We start from the raw sequence: 15,142 nt of genomic DNA, 5'->3' as shown, positions 1-15,142 counted from the left end.
GCACATAAATTGCCAACTCTCAAGATCAATGAATAGGTGGCACTCTATAATAGGAGTCATTCTATAAAAGGAAAATTGTATACTATAATTTTCTGGGCTTGTATGTTACTCTGAAAGAGAAAAAAAAAAAAAGGATGGAAATCTCATATTGCTTTTTATGGTTTCACTTCCATAGTTATCCAATTGAATGGAAAGCTGTTCATGCAGGCAAGTTCAGTATGTTTAGGCAACCTCTGTTATTAAAGAAATTGTGCATGTACAGAGCCTAGCAGTTGAAATCAGCATGTCTTTGTAATCCTGGAAACTGAGACTATAATAGTTCTTAATGTAGGAATTTTCAAGAAGAAATAAGGGAAGAAACACCAGAAAGCTACAGGCTTGGAGTCTAAGATTTGAATTGAGACGGCAGGTGGAGCTGAAGGAGCTGTGCTTTTGAGGCACTGCAGAAAGAATAGAATCTGAATGAATCAAAAGAAAGAGAAGTGCAGAGCTTTTGTTATGTTATTAGATTAAAAAAAAATAATTAAAAAATCCTGCAGAACACAGTCATATCACCTTCTTATGAAAATTTAATAGTTAAAAATGAGCATAAAGCATATATTAGAAGGGTATAAGAAAAATATTAGACTGTTTGAATTTTGAGCTGAAGTGTTGTTTTGTTTCCCAAAAAATGTATTTGCAGAAATTTTTATATATACATATCTGCGTATTTCATAAGAAGGCCTAAAGTTTGGGGGGCAGCGTTTTGTTTCTGTATTTTATGCTTTAGTTCAATTTTAGAACAAATGGTCAATTCAAACAGTACTTGCAAAGTAGCTTTGCTTTTTAAATTTCTTTCAGTTTTCATTCATTAAAAGGGTAAGACAAATGTACAAGTAAAGACTTCAATATAGTACACAGGAGGAATAAACAATCCATGTTTACGCTCAATTTTAGTGTGACTCTCATAGGAATCTATATCTGATTATTTCAGAGTTCTCTCAGTGCTGGGAATGATGCCAGATACATTGTTTATGCAGCATCTATGGAACTTTATCCATGGCATGCAAGTGGTTTGGACTGAGAAAAGTCCATGTTTCTTTCCAGTTCAAGGAAAGATGAGATGACATTACAAGAACTTAGTAGACATAAACAGATGCATTCTAGTCAAATACAGAAAATACATGAGAAATTTTAAAAGTCATTGAAGTGTTTGCATGAGCCAACTTTGAAGACTTTTATTTCCATTTTTATATTGTATTTATTTTTGTTGTTAAAATGAATTTTAATTATTAGACAATAGTAATACATATTTTAAAGGAGAAAAATAAAACTGACATTTTTCAAGGAGATTTATTTCCATTTTTCTAGGTATATTATTTTAAAAGTTTTTAGATCTCATGAGTGCAAGGAAAGCTGCACAACTATACAACAGTGAAACATGGCAAATATTCACAGCTTTTGATGTGCAAAGTAAGTTTCTTCTTTGAAACATTTTGAGTGTTAATTCTAAAATAATAAAGCAAAACAAAACATCTGAAGGAAAGAAGAAGAGATTAAGATGAGGTGTCATGGATGTTGCCACATGAAGTGGAAAAAGTATCACAGTAACAAAGATGGTGATATTACTATTAAAAAAAACACTCAGGGTCAGTAGGCTACAACATTCTAGTTAGTAGCTCTGGCTTTTATGTTGTACAGAGATCCTCCAGCTGTTGAAAGAAACCTCCAGCCACTTACCCTCCCTACCTGCTGTTACTACCTCTTGTTATTTCTCTGTTACTCTCATATATGTTGCCCTCGTATATTTATGCCACATATTTTAGACATTTCTATCCTTGGTGATGGCTGTAGATCTTTTTCACTTTTCCCAATAGATCAAGGAAGGGAAACCAAGGCAACATGAATTTCCTCTAGTTCTTTTTGTGAAGTAGATGTGGTGATTTTTCTTTGTTCCTGTTAGACAGCAAAGAGGATTTCCCATCACCAAACTGAAAAAAGGAAAAAAGCCTCTGAGCAAATAGATATTGAGATGATCCTTTCCTGGTTTCTTCCTGACCTGAGATAGGACTATGGCCCTTGAAACAAGTGAAAGTGAAACATATGGCAGATCAGATGTTGGGATGATCATATGAGCATTCACTGCAGCTTTTTGCTGTGAACTGAAAGTAGCTTTTGAAGTGTTATTTTTAGTGAGTTATTTCAAAGGACTTAACTGTTTCAAGCACTGTGCTTTTGTTTGTCTTGCTATCTGCTGCACACCATCTGTGATAGCATGGTTTGAGGTACTTTATTTTCCAGTTGGATCTGGAAGTGAATTTATAACCTACATGACCGATCAGTTGATATCACTGATATGTTTCAGGAGCTTCAGCAGGATTGAACTGAAGGGGAAAATTTTTATGGAAGTTTTTTTTTTTTTTTGAAACACAGTGCTCATAGTGACTAGCATGTCAAAAATAATAGATTTCAAATATGATTTGGCATATTTGAGAGAACATATTTTCAAAGTTTCATCAGTCTGAATTTTCAATTCAAAATGTCTAATTTTAAAATTAAAAAATTTTAATAAGAGAGTTGTGGATATTGTAGGTAGTACTTTTGAACAGGGTTTACGCTGGCACAAAGGAATTTTAAAATCCTTTCTGAGTATAAAATCTTTCTGAGACTGCTTATCAATATGATGTAGCCATCCTAAAATATTTTTTGCAAGTACAATAACTTAAACTGTATAATCATTTCAGAAATGTAAATTGTTTAGCTCCCGTGCAAACATAATTGTATTTTTTTTTTTTTAAGTTAATTTGTATTATTTTTCTCATGTCTAATCTTAATTTAAAAGGTAGAGGGTTTTTAACTTTTGAAGACTTCAAGAAAACCTTCGATTCTGTTTCTTCAAAATTACCTGAAAGCGTCATACCTGAAGCCTTCAGGTAAGAAAAACAGAGAGATCCTTTTTCCTGACTTGCAGTCTTTTTATTATATATGTTTCAGTAAGTTGAAATGATTAGATTTTGTTGTGCAACTGAACAGACTTCAGCACATTACTATGTAAATGCCTTTAATAATGAATATTATAAATGTATACAATATATTTTAATATAAAAATAACACAGAATAAATAAAAATAACATATGATACATACAATACAATAATAGATACCATTAAATACAGGAAGTAAATTGGTGCCTGAATACTTTCTTAAGAAACCTAAAGTTATTTACTTTTACATTTTCTTCCTGTAATCAGGAAATCTGCATTCAGGAGCTGTCTCTTGAAAAATTTAGGGTTAAAACTAGTGCATCTGTATCTTGTAAGATTTGGCTGAGGAGTGAAAGGATAAAAGTTTGAGAGTTATTTGTGGATCATAAAAGAAATTGATCTTACCGCAGCAGTTGCAAGTTAGCATTATTTCAAAAGTGTTTTGGAAAACATTGCATGGCAAAGTGTAAAACTTTCTTCTTGTGATATGAATGATTTGTTTGGTAGTAACTCGGCTATTGAAAGATATGCTACACTTTTGAAGGCATGGCATCAGGTAGCTTGCTGAGGACCATCGTTAAAGTAGGTTATGTGCAGTTTTCCATGAAATTTCCCAGTTTCGAATTTCAATTATAATCATGATGAATTTATTAAATGAACAGAAGTATACCACAAATGTTGCAGTATACCATGCAACTAGAGAAGAAGACATGTCACAATCAACAGCAGTTCTAATGTTAGCATATTAATCAGTGAGTAACACAGTCCAGCAAGTGCAACTTGTGATTGCATATTTATGGATGAGGTTTGAAACAGAAAAAGAAAAATAGAAAAATTTCTTTTTCAAACAGAAATTTGCATGTTTGTTTGGCTACCCCTGAAAGAAGTTGTGCAATAGTGTTGTGTAATACACATTTCCATAGGATTGCACAGGTTATATCTGCATGGAACTCTTCAGAACAATAATTTGGAATGGGAATCCTAAATTCTCTTTTAAAATACACATCCCTTTTGGATGTTTCTTGTAACTCTCGGTGTGTGTCTTGAACTTTATGTAGGGAAGCAGAACTAAGACTTTTGCCCTAAATTGTACAATTCGGTTAAAACTGTATGAAAAGAAAGCCAGAGGAAATATTTTGGGCATAGGTATTGGTCAGAAGAGTCAATGTACTTGTTCCTATCTTACCTGTACAGCAACTCTATCACTCAAAATCATGTTATGGCTAAAAGGAGATGCACCTGATACACAAAGCAAAAATTTATTGTTAATAAATTGAAATCTTAGCAATCTAGTCAAAGAATAATTACTAGTAGAAATCTAATATTTTCAGAAAAATAAAACGAAAAAGAAGACTGTATTAGAAAAAAATCTCAATTTACACCTTCCTCTTTTTGCATTGGTCTGCAAACCCATGTTGTATCTGAGTTTATGAGATATGGCACATATTACCTGCTTTAGATACTTATTCTTTGCTCTCTTTCTCATCTGTAAAGCTGATTTTGTATAGCTCCTTTGTCTGCATTTCTTTAACTGACTGTTGGTGAGTTGTTTATAGTCTTGGTCCTCCAGTGTTAGCCTGTGCCCTGCATCTTAACATCCTAGGCCTATATTCTTCTGCTCTATATGCTGTCCTACTTCTGAAGGTCTCTGCTATCAAGCCAGGTCTGTATTTCTCTACTGTACATCATTATCTTAAACTCATAAATATTTCATTTTACATAGAATAAATTCTTGTTACTGCTGTCTCTATAAAACTATGTTTATACTGTATAAACATAAGAACAAATTAGGCATAGCCGCCTGATTCTTAAAAGACTTGATGTTAGAGATAAATCAAGTAAAAGCTTCAGGCAGGTCAAGCAAGCTCAGACCAAGTCTGACAAGTTTTAGTCCTCAGGCCTTGCACACTCAGTACAGAGTCTGTGATCTGTTACTCCACTATATTTGCTGGAATACAGAGCTATGAAATACACACTTAATACGTCTGCTTTACTTTAACACTGCATATTCTTTTATTAACGTATAAAGATGTATTGAATTGGTAATAGCATTTCAGGATGGGGTGGTATTAAGTGCTCTGTTTTATAAAAGAAAAAAAAATGGCATTGTTTCTGATTATAGTAAGTGGGCATTTTTATTTTTTACTTTTAATTCCATGGGAATATGACCAAATGTATTTTCATCTCTTCCTGATAAAACAGTTTTAATGTAGATATTCTTTCTCCTGATGTATTGTTTTCTTAGAAATGTCAGTAATATTCTGCAGTTAGTTGTTGCTAAAGTTTCACAAAATGTGGTTGAATTTTCAGTTTATTTTATTAACTGACCCTAACCTTGCCTGAATTTTAGGTTTACAGTAGTATAATATTTCTTGTTTCTGTGTTAATACAGCATTTATATTGAACAAAACACTCAAATGCTTATCATGCACCTGGTGTGCACCTGATTGAAATGCCATCGTACCGTGAAAACTCAACGTTCTTTGTTGAGTTGCAAAAGTACCTTCTGAGGTAAATGATGTGATGATCTGTTCTTTCATGGTGGGGCTCTTTTTAATGGGTAGCACAGAATATAATAATGCTGTTGTTCTCCGTTTTGCAACATGGATATGAAATGTGACACGTCCTTTGCAATAATAATTTGTGATAAATTGCTGGGTGTAAGTGAACATGTCTTTTAAAGCAGGATCCGAATTCTTTAAAAAAAAAAAAAAAAAAAAAAAGAAAAAGTAATGTGATTATGAATTAGAATTACACAACATTATTAATTATGGCTGCTAAGAAAGTGTTTGTCTTAGTTGTAACATTTGTTTAGAGAAAGTCAGTATTTGTGTGCTAAATCCTCAGGCTGTGATAATGGAAGTGGTAACAGAAATAAGCTGACAGCCAATCGCACGTGAATGTGAGTGAGCTTATAAATGATGAAAAATGTCCTCAAATACAAAAGTGGACAGAAAAGTCTCCTACAGCTTTTAAAGCTGGCAAGCATAAAGCAGATCTCAAGGAAGAAATGAAGGCGTTTGTGATCTGCATTTTATGCTGCTGTACTCTTAGATTGATAGGATGGCACACCAGAGGTATATTAGTACTTCTGTGTGTATTGGTACTTTCCATACGAAAAAATGACCTAATTGTCTCGTTTTTCTTTCATGTAATTATATAATAATGAGAAAATAACCCGGTTTTCAGAGCCACCCCACGGAAGAAATCTTATGCTCTTTTATGCAAGTTTGATTTATAGACATGTACTGCAGAGCACGGTGAATATGAAACATTCATCTTCCTATGGCTAGTTGCCGTGGAAACATAGTACACAGTACAATGTCATTCCAGCTCTGGTGATGCCTGCAGTAGTTTATTCCTTTGTTGTTCTTGTTTCTTAAGCAACTGTCTTGCAGCCTTTCATATTATCACACTTCGTCACCTACACACATCTTACACATCTTTTTCTTTACCTCCTGAGAGCCATTTCTAATAGAAAAGATCAATTTTTTTTTGTCTACCCATGCATATCTGTATATGTACATTTTTTTTCAAATCAGCAGTTAAGAGCTTTTCCCATGCCCACAAATAATTAACTATTGCCCTAAAACTGGTAAGACAAGATGGTAAGCCAGATTCAACATCAAAGTGGAAAGAACCTGGCTCAGCATCTTATCTCCTATCAGGGCCTGGAGTTAAGACTGTTTTTCTACAACTAGTGTCTCATTCCAGGAAGACATGAAGTAAAAATAAGCCAACAGATTCTCTTACCTGTCCTTAGCTGGCATTTGTGAGGTGGAGAAGAATGCAACAGCTGTATTAATATCCACTCTCTTTCACTCTTGTGAGATATAAAACCAAAGGAAGGGGGAAAAGAAAAAAAAAAAAAAAAAGAGAGAGATCCTCACAATTAATCTAGAAAGGTACTAAGGATGTTCAGGGGGAAAGAGTAAAAGAGTTTCTTCTCAGGCAGAGCAGGTCTAGAGATTATAGTACTTATTTAGGAGCTCAAGGATCTTGCTGGTATGGACTGTGAAATAAATCAGAATATGTTGTCTTGCATCTCTCACTCATAAGAGTAGAGGGTAAAGCCTACTATTTATAATAACTGCATAGCAGTACTGTGTGTGCATCAAAATAGCACTTTGTAAGTAACTAGTAACGAAAAGAAAAGTAATGCTTATCTTAGGAGAGTTACTTCATACAAGGCAGTTCATTTAATTATTTTTCTCAGCTATTTTTCATGGACCATATTTGATCTGCATGACTCCATCATAGAGTTTCGCCTTAATAATGGGATGTGGAAATCTGCTTTTCCAATGTTGTAGCTTATTGTATCTTTGTATCCAGTTAGATCATTATGAAATGAGTTGGTTGCAGTGTTAACAAGATTTTTTTAATAGTTGTTTTTTTAATGGTCTAAAGGGATTTGCCTAAGCTGGCCAGTTAAACCAATGGAGAATGGACTAATTAAAACACTAGAGCATGCTTACCCTTCCATACTGCAAGGAAATTGAATGTGTTTTACACTGAGAAGCTGTATCCTAACACGGGTTCTCATTTTTCAAGGCAGTACCTGTTTGATTATTGATTACACAGGGACATGATACACACAGTATAAGCTGTATGAGTCCCAAGCTCTGCCTTGGTGGGTTGATACTTTTCAAGAAAACATGTATGGTCGAAAATATTTTGTAGAAAATCCTGAACAATGCCTATTGATAGACACATCTTTTTGCTAATTATTAATACTGTATTTTGGTTTGTTTTCCTATCTATAAATGTGTTACTATTTTTGTAATCCAATTACCTAACAGCTTTGCTGCTCGTGGTGGGTTGACCCTGACCAGCAACTAAGCACCCGCCTGCTCAGTCAGTTGCTCACTCCTCTCACAGTGGGATGGGGGAGAGACTCAGAGGAGGAAAAGTGAGATGGGTTAGATAAAGACACTAACAAATGAAGCCAAGTTGTACATGCAAGCAGAGCAGAATAAGGTATTCATTCACTACTTCCTGCCTGTAGGTGAGTTAGCCACTTCTGAAAAGCTGGGCTTCAGCACACATAATGGTTACTTGGGAAGATAAACACCATGATCACAAATATTCCCCCTTCCTCCTTCTTTCCCAAAAGTTTTATTGCCGAGCGTGTCATATGTACAGAATATCCCTTTGGTCATTTTGGGTCAGCTGTCTCAGCTGTGCCCTCTCCCAGTTTCTTGGCCACCTCTGGACTACTCACAAGGTGGGGAGAGTGGGAAAAAGAAAGCCTGGATGCTGGGCAAACACTGCTCAGCAGTAGCCAAAATACTGGTACGTTGCCAACACTGTTTTAGTCATAAATCCAGAACACAGCATCATAGAGGCTGCTATGATATAAATGAATTCCATCCTAGCCAGACCCAGTATACTGCTGTAAATTCAAATTTTTCATTAATCCTATCATTTGTCTATTAAAATTCCATCTAGCTAAATCTAGCGGGAACTGGGCATAGTGTTCCTTTTGTACCAATATACACTAATATCACACCTACTGAAAGGTATAGAGCTCTCCCTACAAATATATATGACACCAGGGCATCCTAACAAAGATTTGGAATAAAATTTTTATCTGTCATGACCCAAGTTTGTTTATTTTCCTAATCCTTCAGAAAATTCATTGAAAATTTTGTGTAAAATTTCCTGTATACTGAATTTCCTGTATAACTGAAGAGACAAGGACTTCTAAAATAATTGAAATAATCACACACATGAATTTTTGCAGGTTTGAGACTGAGCATGTGAGTGCTTTGTGCAGCATACAAAATACTGTGTTTACACTCATTCATTCTGAATAATTCAGCGCACTTTTTTCTCATTTGAGAAAAAATACTGCATAAAATAAATTTTAAAACATTTTTAAAGCAAAATCCGTGAAATAAAAATAGTATTTAAATTAAATTATGCTTTTTTTATAATTTCATAAATTAAAAAATTTATGCTTTTTTATGCTTTTTCAAACAAATATTTGCAATTACACTAGCAAATTTAAATAAGTCATTGTATTGCATTGCTGTGGAGTAGGAATATGCACGTGGTCAGTTATGATATTACATCCATGGTACCACAACTTATTAAGATGTGCTAATGCCACACTAAGTGCTTAGCTGGTAATATCCTCAGGGCTCTCTTTTAAGACATTTTCTTTCAGATAGGATAAAACTATGATACACAATTAAAAATATTAAAGTGTGTCAGCTATAAAATAGACCAAATCCACAACATCAAAGGTTGATTTTTTTTTTGAAGGAGTAACATCTGGGTTAGCAGCAGCACAGATATTTTTTGTCTCACCTTCAACTGTGAAGCAGGTCTTTTAGCAGTAGCTTCTATTTGTTCAGTTTGCTTGATTGCATTGGATGGTAGAAACTGGCAAAAAGACTGACCCCAAAAAACTCATTTCAAGTAAACTACTAAACAACTATTAGATTACAACTATTCTTGTTCATTTTAAACTCGAGCTACACATCTACACTATAGGCAAAAATGTTCCTTAAGCTCTTTCAGAGCATACTTTTTAATAAAAGTAGATTTTATTTTTTTTCTCCAGAGTTGAGAATAAAATATTTTTACCAAAATAAATGGCACCTTGTATTTCGAGTGTGATCTGTGATTCTGTGTGATTCTGTATGATGTCAGACTGAAAACCAGATTTTTTTTTTTAAAATCAATTTCAGCTAATATTAATACCAACAACTTTGCAACAAAGAAGTTTTTGTAAAGTCTAGGGTCCCTTTATAATAATAATAATAAAAAAAAAGTATGACAAAAAATAAATATGAGCCTGTCTGCAGCATAATAAAAGAACAGCCCTTGTGTCAAATTGTCAGCCAGTTATCTTAGTTTTCTTTTTTTGTTCTTTTTTTTTTCTTACAATCTCTGCTGCATTATAAGAAAACTAATCAGCATCAGAATTAAAAAGAGGATATTGTAATATTGAATTCTAAAAAAGCTTAAAAAAAAATTTAAAAAATACCTGGTGACAACACTTGTTTTTAGTATGACAGACTAAGTTAAAACTTGATTTAATAACTAGTCACATGTTAATTGGCATCATGTGGTGTTTCTGAGGTAGCTGCACAGTGACCCTTTACTTCATCTTTGGTGTTTTGTTTAAATGGAGAGTAAAATATTAATAATTATAATGGCATTTAATTATATTAATAATATTAATTATTAATAATAGCATTTAAATGACTCCCAGCAATCCCTATATTTCTGAATTTGACAAGGTTTATAAAAGTCTTCAAGTTTCAGCTTTAAAAGAAGTTCTGTGAGTTTTTAACTGACTTCTGATAAGGCTAGCATGACAATGGGCTCCTCTCACTGATATCTTTGGAACCTACAGGTTGGTTTCAGCAAAATATCACAAAGAGCCAAGATCAAATAAATAATTGGATTTCCACAAAATTCATAAAAATAAGGGAACAAAGAAATAGAAAGAGATAATGTGAGTGTCCCTAGCAGAGGAAAGGGCCATTTACATGAGATATTGAATCTTAACTGGAGAGTCTACGTGGAAGTAAGACCCAGTAAAGGCCTAACTGCAGAGAAGCCTCAGACAAAGGTTTCATCATAGGCTCTAAAGCCAGTCAGTCAAAAGATGCAAATCTACAGGAAATCATGCATCAAAAGTTAAACTATTCACAGAATTGTTTGCTTAATGAGATTGATATCTGTTGTATTCTCTTGTTGTAGTATTTCCCTCAGAAGCTTAAAAAGTATAATGCTTTTGCAAATCCCTATTAAATAGTTTAAGGTGATTTCTCTGTTTAAAATTTAGCCACTGATTTTTTTCCTCCAAATATTTTGTATATTGTGCAAATTCTCTTAAAGTAAGTTTGATAAAAAGAGCACCTTTTAATCATGGAATCCTTGAAAAAATAAGATTACAGATACCCCTGAACACGTGCTGTGTCTTGTGTTTTGGTACGCTGATGATGTCAGAGAAGAGGATTCTTCAGTACCAAAAGTCATACAATCATTAAAGAGACCCCAGTATGGAACGAGGATGTACCATGACATGAGGTAATGTGTACAAGTTGCTTCAGGGGAAATTCTGTCTGAATATAGGGGAAAAAAATCTTCATTGCTGTGAAGAATTAACACTGGATTAAATTACAGAGAAGTGGTGGAATTTCCCTGCCTGGAAATATTGAATGCTCAGCTTCACAGGGCCCTGAATATCTAAGGCCCTACTTTCAACAATAAGTTTGGATCAGATGATTCAGTGCTTCTAAGATTTCTGCTACAACACGAGAACCTCAGAAGTCACAGTATCACTTGAGGGAGTTGGTTAAGGTCTAGGGTCACATTATACCAGGCAGTATATAAGTACTTAGTATGAAAGTACTCTTTCTTTCCCAGAGACTTTATGAGTTACTGCTGAGTAATACATACATGAAACAACGAATTCCAGAACCTGAGTTCTTCTCTTCATCTTTGAGAAATGACCTCTGTTTCTCTGGGTAATGAGAACATTTTGAGCATCCAAAACCTTCAGTCTTAAGAACTGTGGCATATATAGAGTTGGACAGACATATGGACCTGACTATTCTTAATGATTTGGAAAATGATCTTAAGGCTCAGAAATGTATCCACCTGTCATAGAATAGAACGGAGCATACTTAAAAAGAAGTTAGTGTGCCAAAACAAAAGATTGTCCTGCAGTAGATGGAGTTGGATTACTATTGTCATGGAGCTCAGTAGTCTGCATCAGGCCTGAAGCTATGATAGGGACGATGTGTCCTATGCCAAAAAGAAAACAGTAAATGGTGTTTTTTTCTCCCAACAAAGATTGTCTATTGTGACTATCTGGTAATCGAACAAAATAGCTAAAAGAATGATTGAGGGTGCTTTACTGGTGTGCTGCAGGTAAAAATTCTGAGTGTTGATGTATTTATTGGTAATTTGAATAACAAATTTTGTTAACTTCCTTACCAGGTCTTTCAACGATCTCTTTCTCTGTGTCTGGGGTCTGTGTGCCTTTCCTAGCTTTTTCTCTTACAAATACAGTGCATCTAAACATAAGAAAGAGTATATGTGGCTTTCACACAGAACTTCAGTGTCATTACCAGCAAGTTAGTACAGAGAAAGCTCTATTCAATCCACTGATTCATTGGAGTCAAGAGGATTCAGTTTCCTCTCATTGTGAACAATTTTAGATATTCCCAATAAAATGCTAGTCAGTTATGAACCTTTGTTAGTATCATCCTTGAGCACTCACAGTACTTACCTGACACATATCCTGAAGAAACGTACCCTCTTGTGTTACTATTTTGTTTGAAAAGTGCTTTCTACAAAAAGGCCTTCACTGCCCCACTCTAGACTTCCTTCTCTCAGACCTGATCAGAAAATGTGGCTTCAGAATTCTTCATGCTGTGTTTCTGTTCTGTAGCAGTGATACGAAAGGTAACAGTCACACTAAATCATATTTTCCTTTGCAAAAATAACCTTCCATGGCATTTTCTTACACTGTTGGTAAGTGGTTTGTAGAATCTCAATCCTTTCATTTCTAATTCTTTCATCTCACCTCACCCCTAAGAATTCACTTTTTTTTTTTTTTCTCCTATTTTTCTTTCTTTGTCTATGTTGGTTATTAACCAGGTATAGGAAAAGCAACAACAGCAACAACAAAAAAACACGCCTGTTTTTATTGGGTAAAGTACTCCATAATATTTCTTTTATTTGGAATGTGATGATGACCACTGTGAGAGGCAGTGAGCTGGGGCAGGAGACTGTTCATTTGTCAGATAGGCTATTTTTATTCCCATGTTTCTGTAGAACAGCAACTTTTTTTCTAGGAATTTTCTCATGCTTCTTTTGGAACTTTTCACTAATACAAACAGTTACAATTTCCCACATGAAACTCACAGATCCATTTCAACTTTGAACTGTTACTATCCAGGTTCTGTGTCTTAGAATTGTGCAACAGCTGTAATTTCATTCTCTTCATTGTACACAGACTCTTCTAACTGAATTATATTAATTTATTTGTTTTCACAGCCAAGCCATGGCTGTTGACGTTTACAGTTTCCAATTCTATCATCAGGTGACATGTCATCTGAGTAACCTGATGTGGTATCTTTTCATTATCATTTATAGCTGGATCCAGTTATAAACAAGAAAAAATGAGCAGAAGGATCTTTTGTCATATGATGTACCACCAATACTCTATGTCCTCTGTTAGGTGTACTTGGCATGACACAGTCTCTTCATCTTGATATGGAAAATGCTATTTATATTCTGTGTATATATGTATATCTGTACTACAGATGTATTCAATCTGCTCCCAATTCTCACATGTGTTTAACAATAACTGAACTTCTCAAAAATTATTTTGACAATTTAGGAAATGTTTTTTGTTTGTTTGTTTGTTTTTGTTTTTTTCTCTTGTGGGACTTTTCTGCCAAGTTAATAATAAAGTGCCAGTAGGCTTTAGAGCTTTGCAGCACATTCCTAATGTCCTAAGGCTGTTGGGCAGCTCAGAAGAAGAGATTCCCTTCCTCTTTTCCCTCCCCAATTCCAAATTTCTTCCAATAATCTGGAATTCACCAATTCTTCCTATCTAGTTAGGGTAGTGTGTTTTTTTTTTTTTTCTTTCTCTTATTCCAGTTAAAATGCTGTGTTTACAAAGTTTGATTAAATATTTGCATCTCATAGGAAGTATGAAAGAATTGATTTGGAAACTGCAAATCAATTTCAGCAAAACCAAAATTTTGCAGCGTTACGATGTTTCAATCAATTACTTGATTGAATGCCTATTGAAAGCCCTTTGTCAGAATTATGTAAGTAGAGGCATCAGAATATGTGCTCACTTTGCAAGCAGGGGAGTACATTCCTGACAAAGGTCATATTTCTTGCACCACAAAAATCATAGAGGAACAAATTCAGATCTTCCTCTCAAGGTAATGCATCACTCCCTATTGTAAAATAGCCTTCAGAAACAGATGAAGAAATTATTTCAAGTCCTCCTTGATTTGAAGTCTTCTTTTCTGGGAAAGTTTTGAGCTTTGCTGAAAGTAAGCCAAATTCCACAGGTAGAACGCAGTTTTGCTGTTGAAAAATGCATCGGTGATCTCTGTAATTGGTAAGTACAGCTAGCAAGAAAAATAATGATCCTCTTATAACCACCTTGTGTTAGGGATTTATTTTATTTTTAGGATATTCCTAGTTAACCAGTGCCATGCCTACTGTGTTTTATACGTCTTTCTTTGTCCCGTGTTTATAAACTTCTAGTATCGTTAATCACTTTTGAAATCAAAGAATTGTAGGAAATGGGGGAATGAACAACGTGTGTTTTCTTGCTTGATAGTTTTGATTCATCTTGTCTACTGTAACTCACAGTGTCTCCTGATTCATCTAATAAATACTCCACTGTTTGTCTCACACTTCTAAATAGCAAACTTGGCAGAACATTCTCTTCTTTCTGTAGGTCTTTATCGACTGCTTTTTTCCCACGAGTAACACAAATATGGTATATGCAGTACAATGCCAAATGTAATGTGAATTCTTTCCCTAAGTTAGCAAATATACATGGAGCATGGTCATCTATTTATGCATAAACATACATAATATTTCATGACTGGAATTATTCATTGTGACTGTTATTCCAGTAGAAGAACCTAATAATTTGTTCTTTATACTAATTCTATATTGAAAAACTAACAACTCTGGAAAAAAAAAAAAAAAGTGTAAATCAAAGGGCATTTCAAGTTTTATTTGAAAGAATTTTCTCAACTATTTACTCTTTTCCTCTTGGCTTCTTGTGTTGGAAGGTTAATAAATTCTTCAGGCTAACTTTTTCATGCTGGCAAACTGTGCTTCATAAGCACTTCAAATGGAGTCTGATGTGGAGTTGTCTAGTAAAAAAGGTCAGTAAGGAGTTGCTGATGCATTTAATTAACAAGGCTATAATTAACTAATTTGTTCTCCTGCCCTCACTTAAATGTTGTTCTTTTTTTCTGAAGATAGATTTTAGGGTGTGTTATACTTATTTTCCTATGTTTGTACAGCACAGCAGTTCTTTTGTACAGACTCGTTCCTGTTTTTCACACTTTAAATCCTGACTGTTCAGGACTGGAAGCTTTTCATAGTTGGCCTCTTCTGGTAGTGAATTTCCTTTTGCAGTTGCTGTTGTTCCTTCATTTGGCAGAAGGTAAAC

The 15,142-nt window shown here is 34.3% G+C and overlaps 1 protein-coding gene across 1 annotated transcript in view; it reads left to right on the top strand.

Moving 5' to 3' along the window:
* The window catches only part of EFCAB11 (EF-hand calcium binding domain 11), a gene marked incomplete at both ends in the record, with an annotated part of 59,310 nt that overhangs the window by 5,611 nt on the left and 38,557 nt on the right, over positions 1-15,142 (top strand). The window contains 2 exons of the mRNA XM_084287993.1: positions 1,375-1,452; positions 2,822-2,912. Of these exons, the coding sequence (XP_084144119.1) occupies positions 1,375-1,452; positions 2,822-2,912 (169 nt within the window). The remainder of the gene's footprint in view (positions 1-1,374; positions 1,453-2,821; positions 2,913-15,142) is intronic.

The sequence above is a fragment of the Netta rufina genome (genome assembly GCF_964035555.1).
Source record: "Netta rufina genome assembly, chromosome: 5".
In the NCBI taxonomy this organism is placed as follows: Eukaryota; Metazoa; Chordata; class Aves; order Anseriformes; family Anatidae; genus Netta; species Netta rufina.
This window is presented reverse-complemented; position numbering and strand designations above follow the sequence as displayed.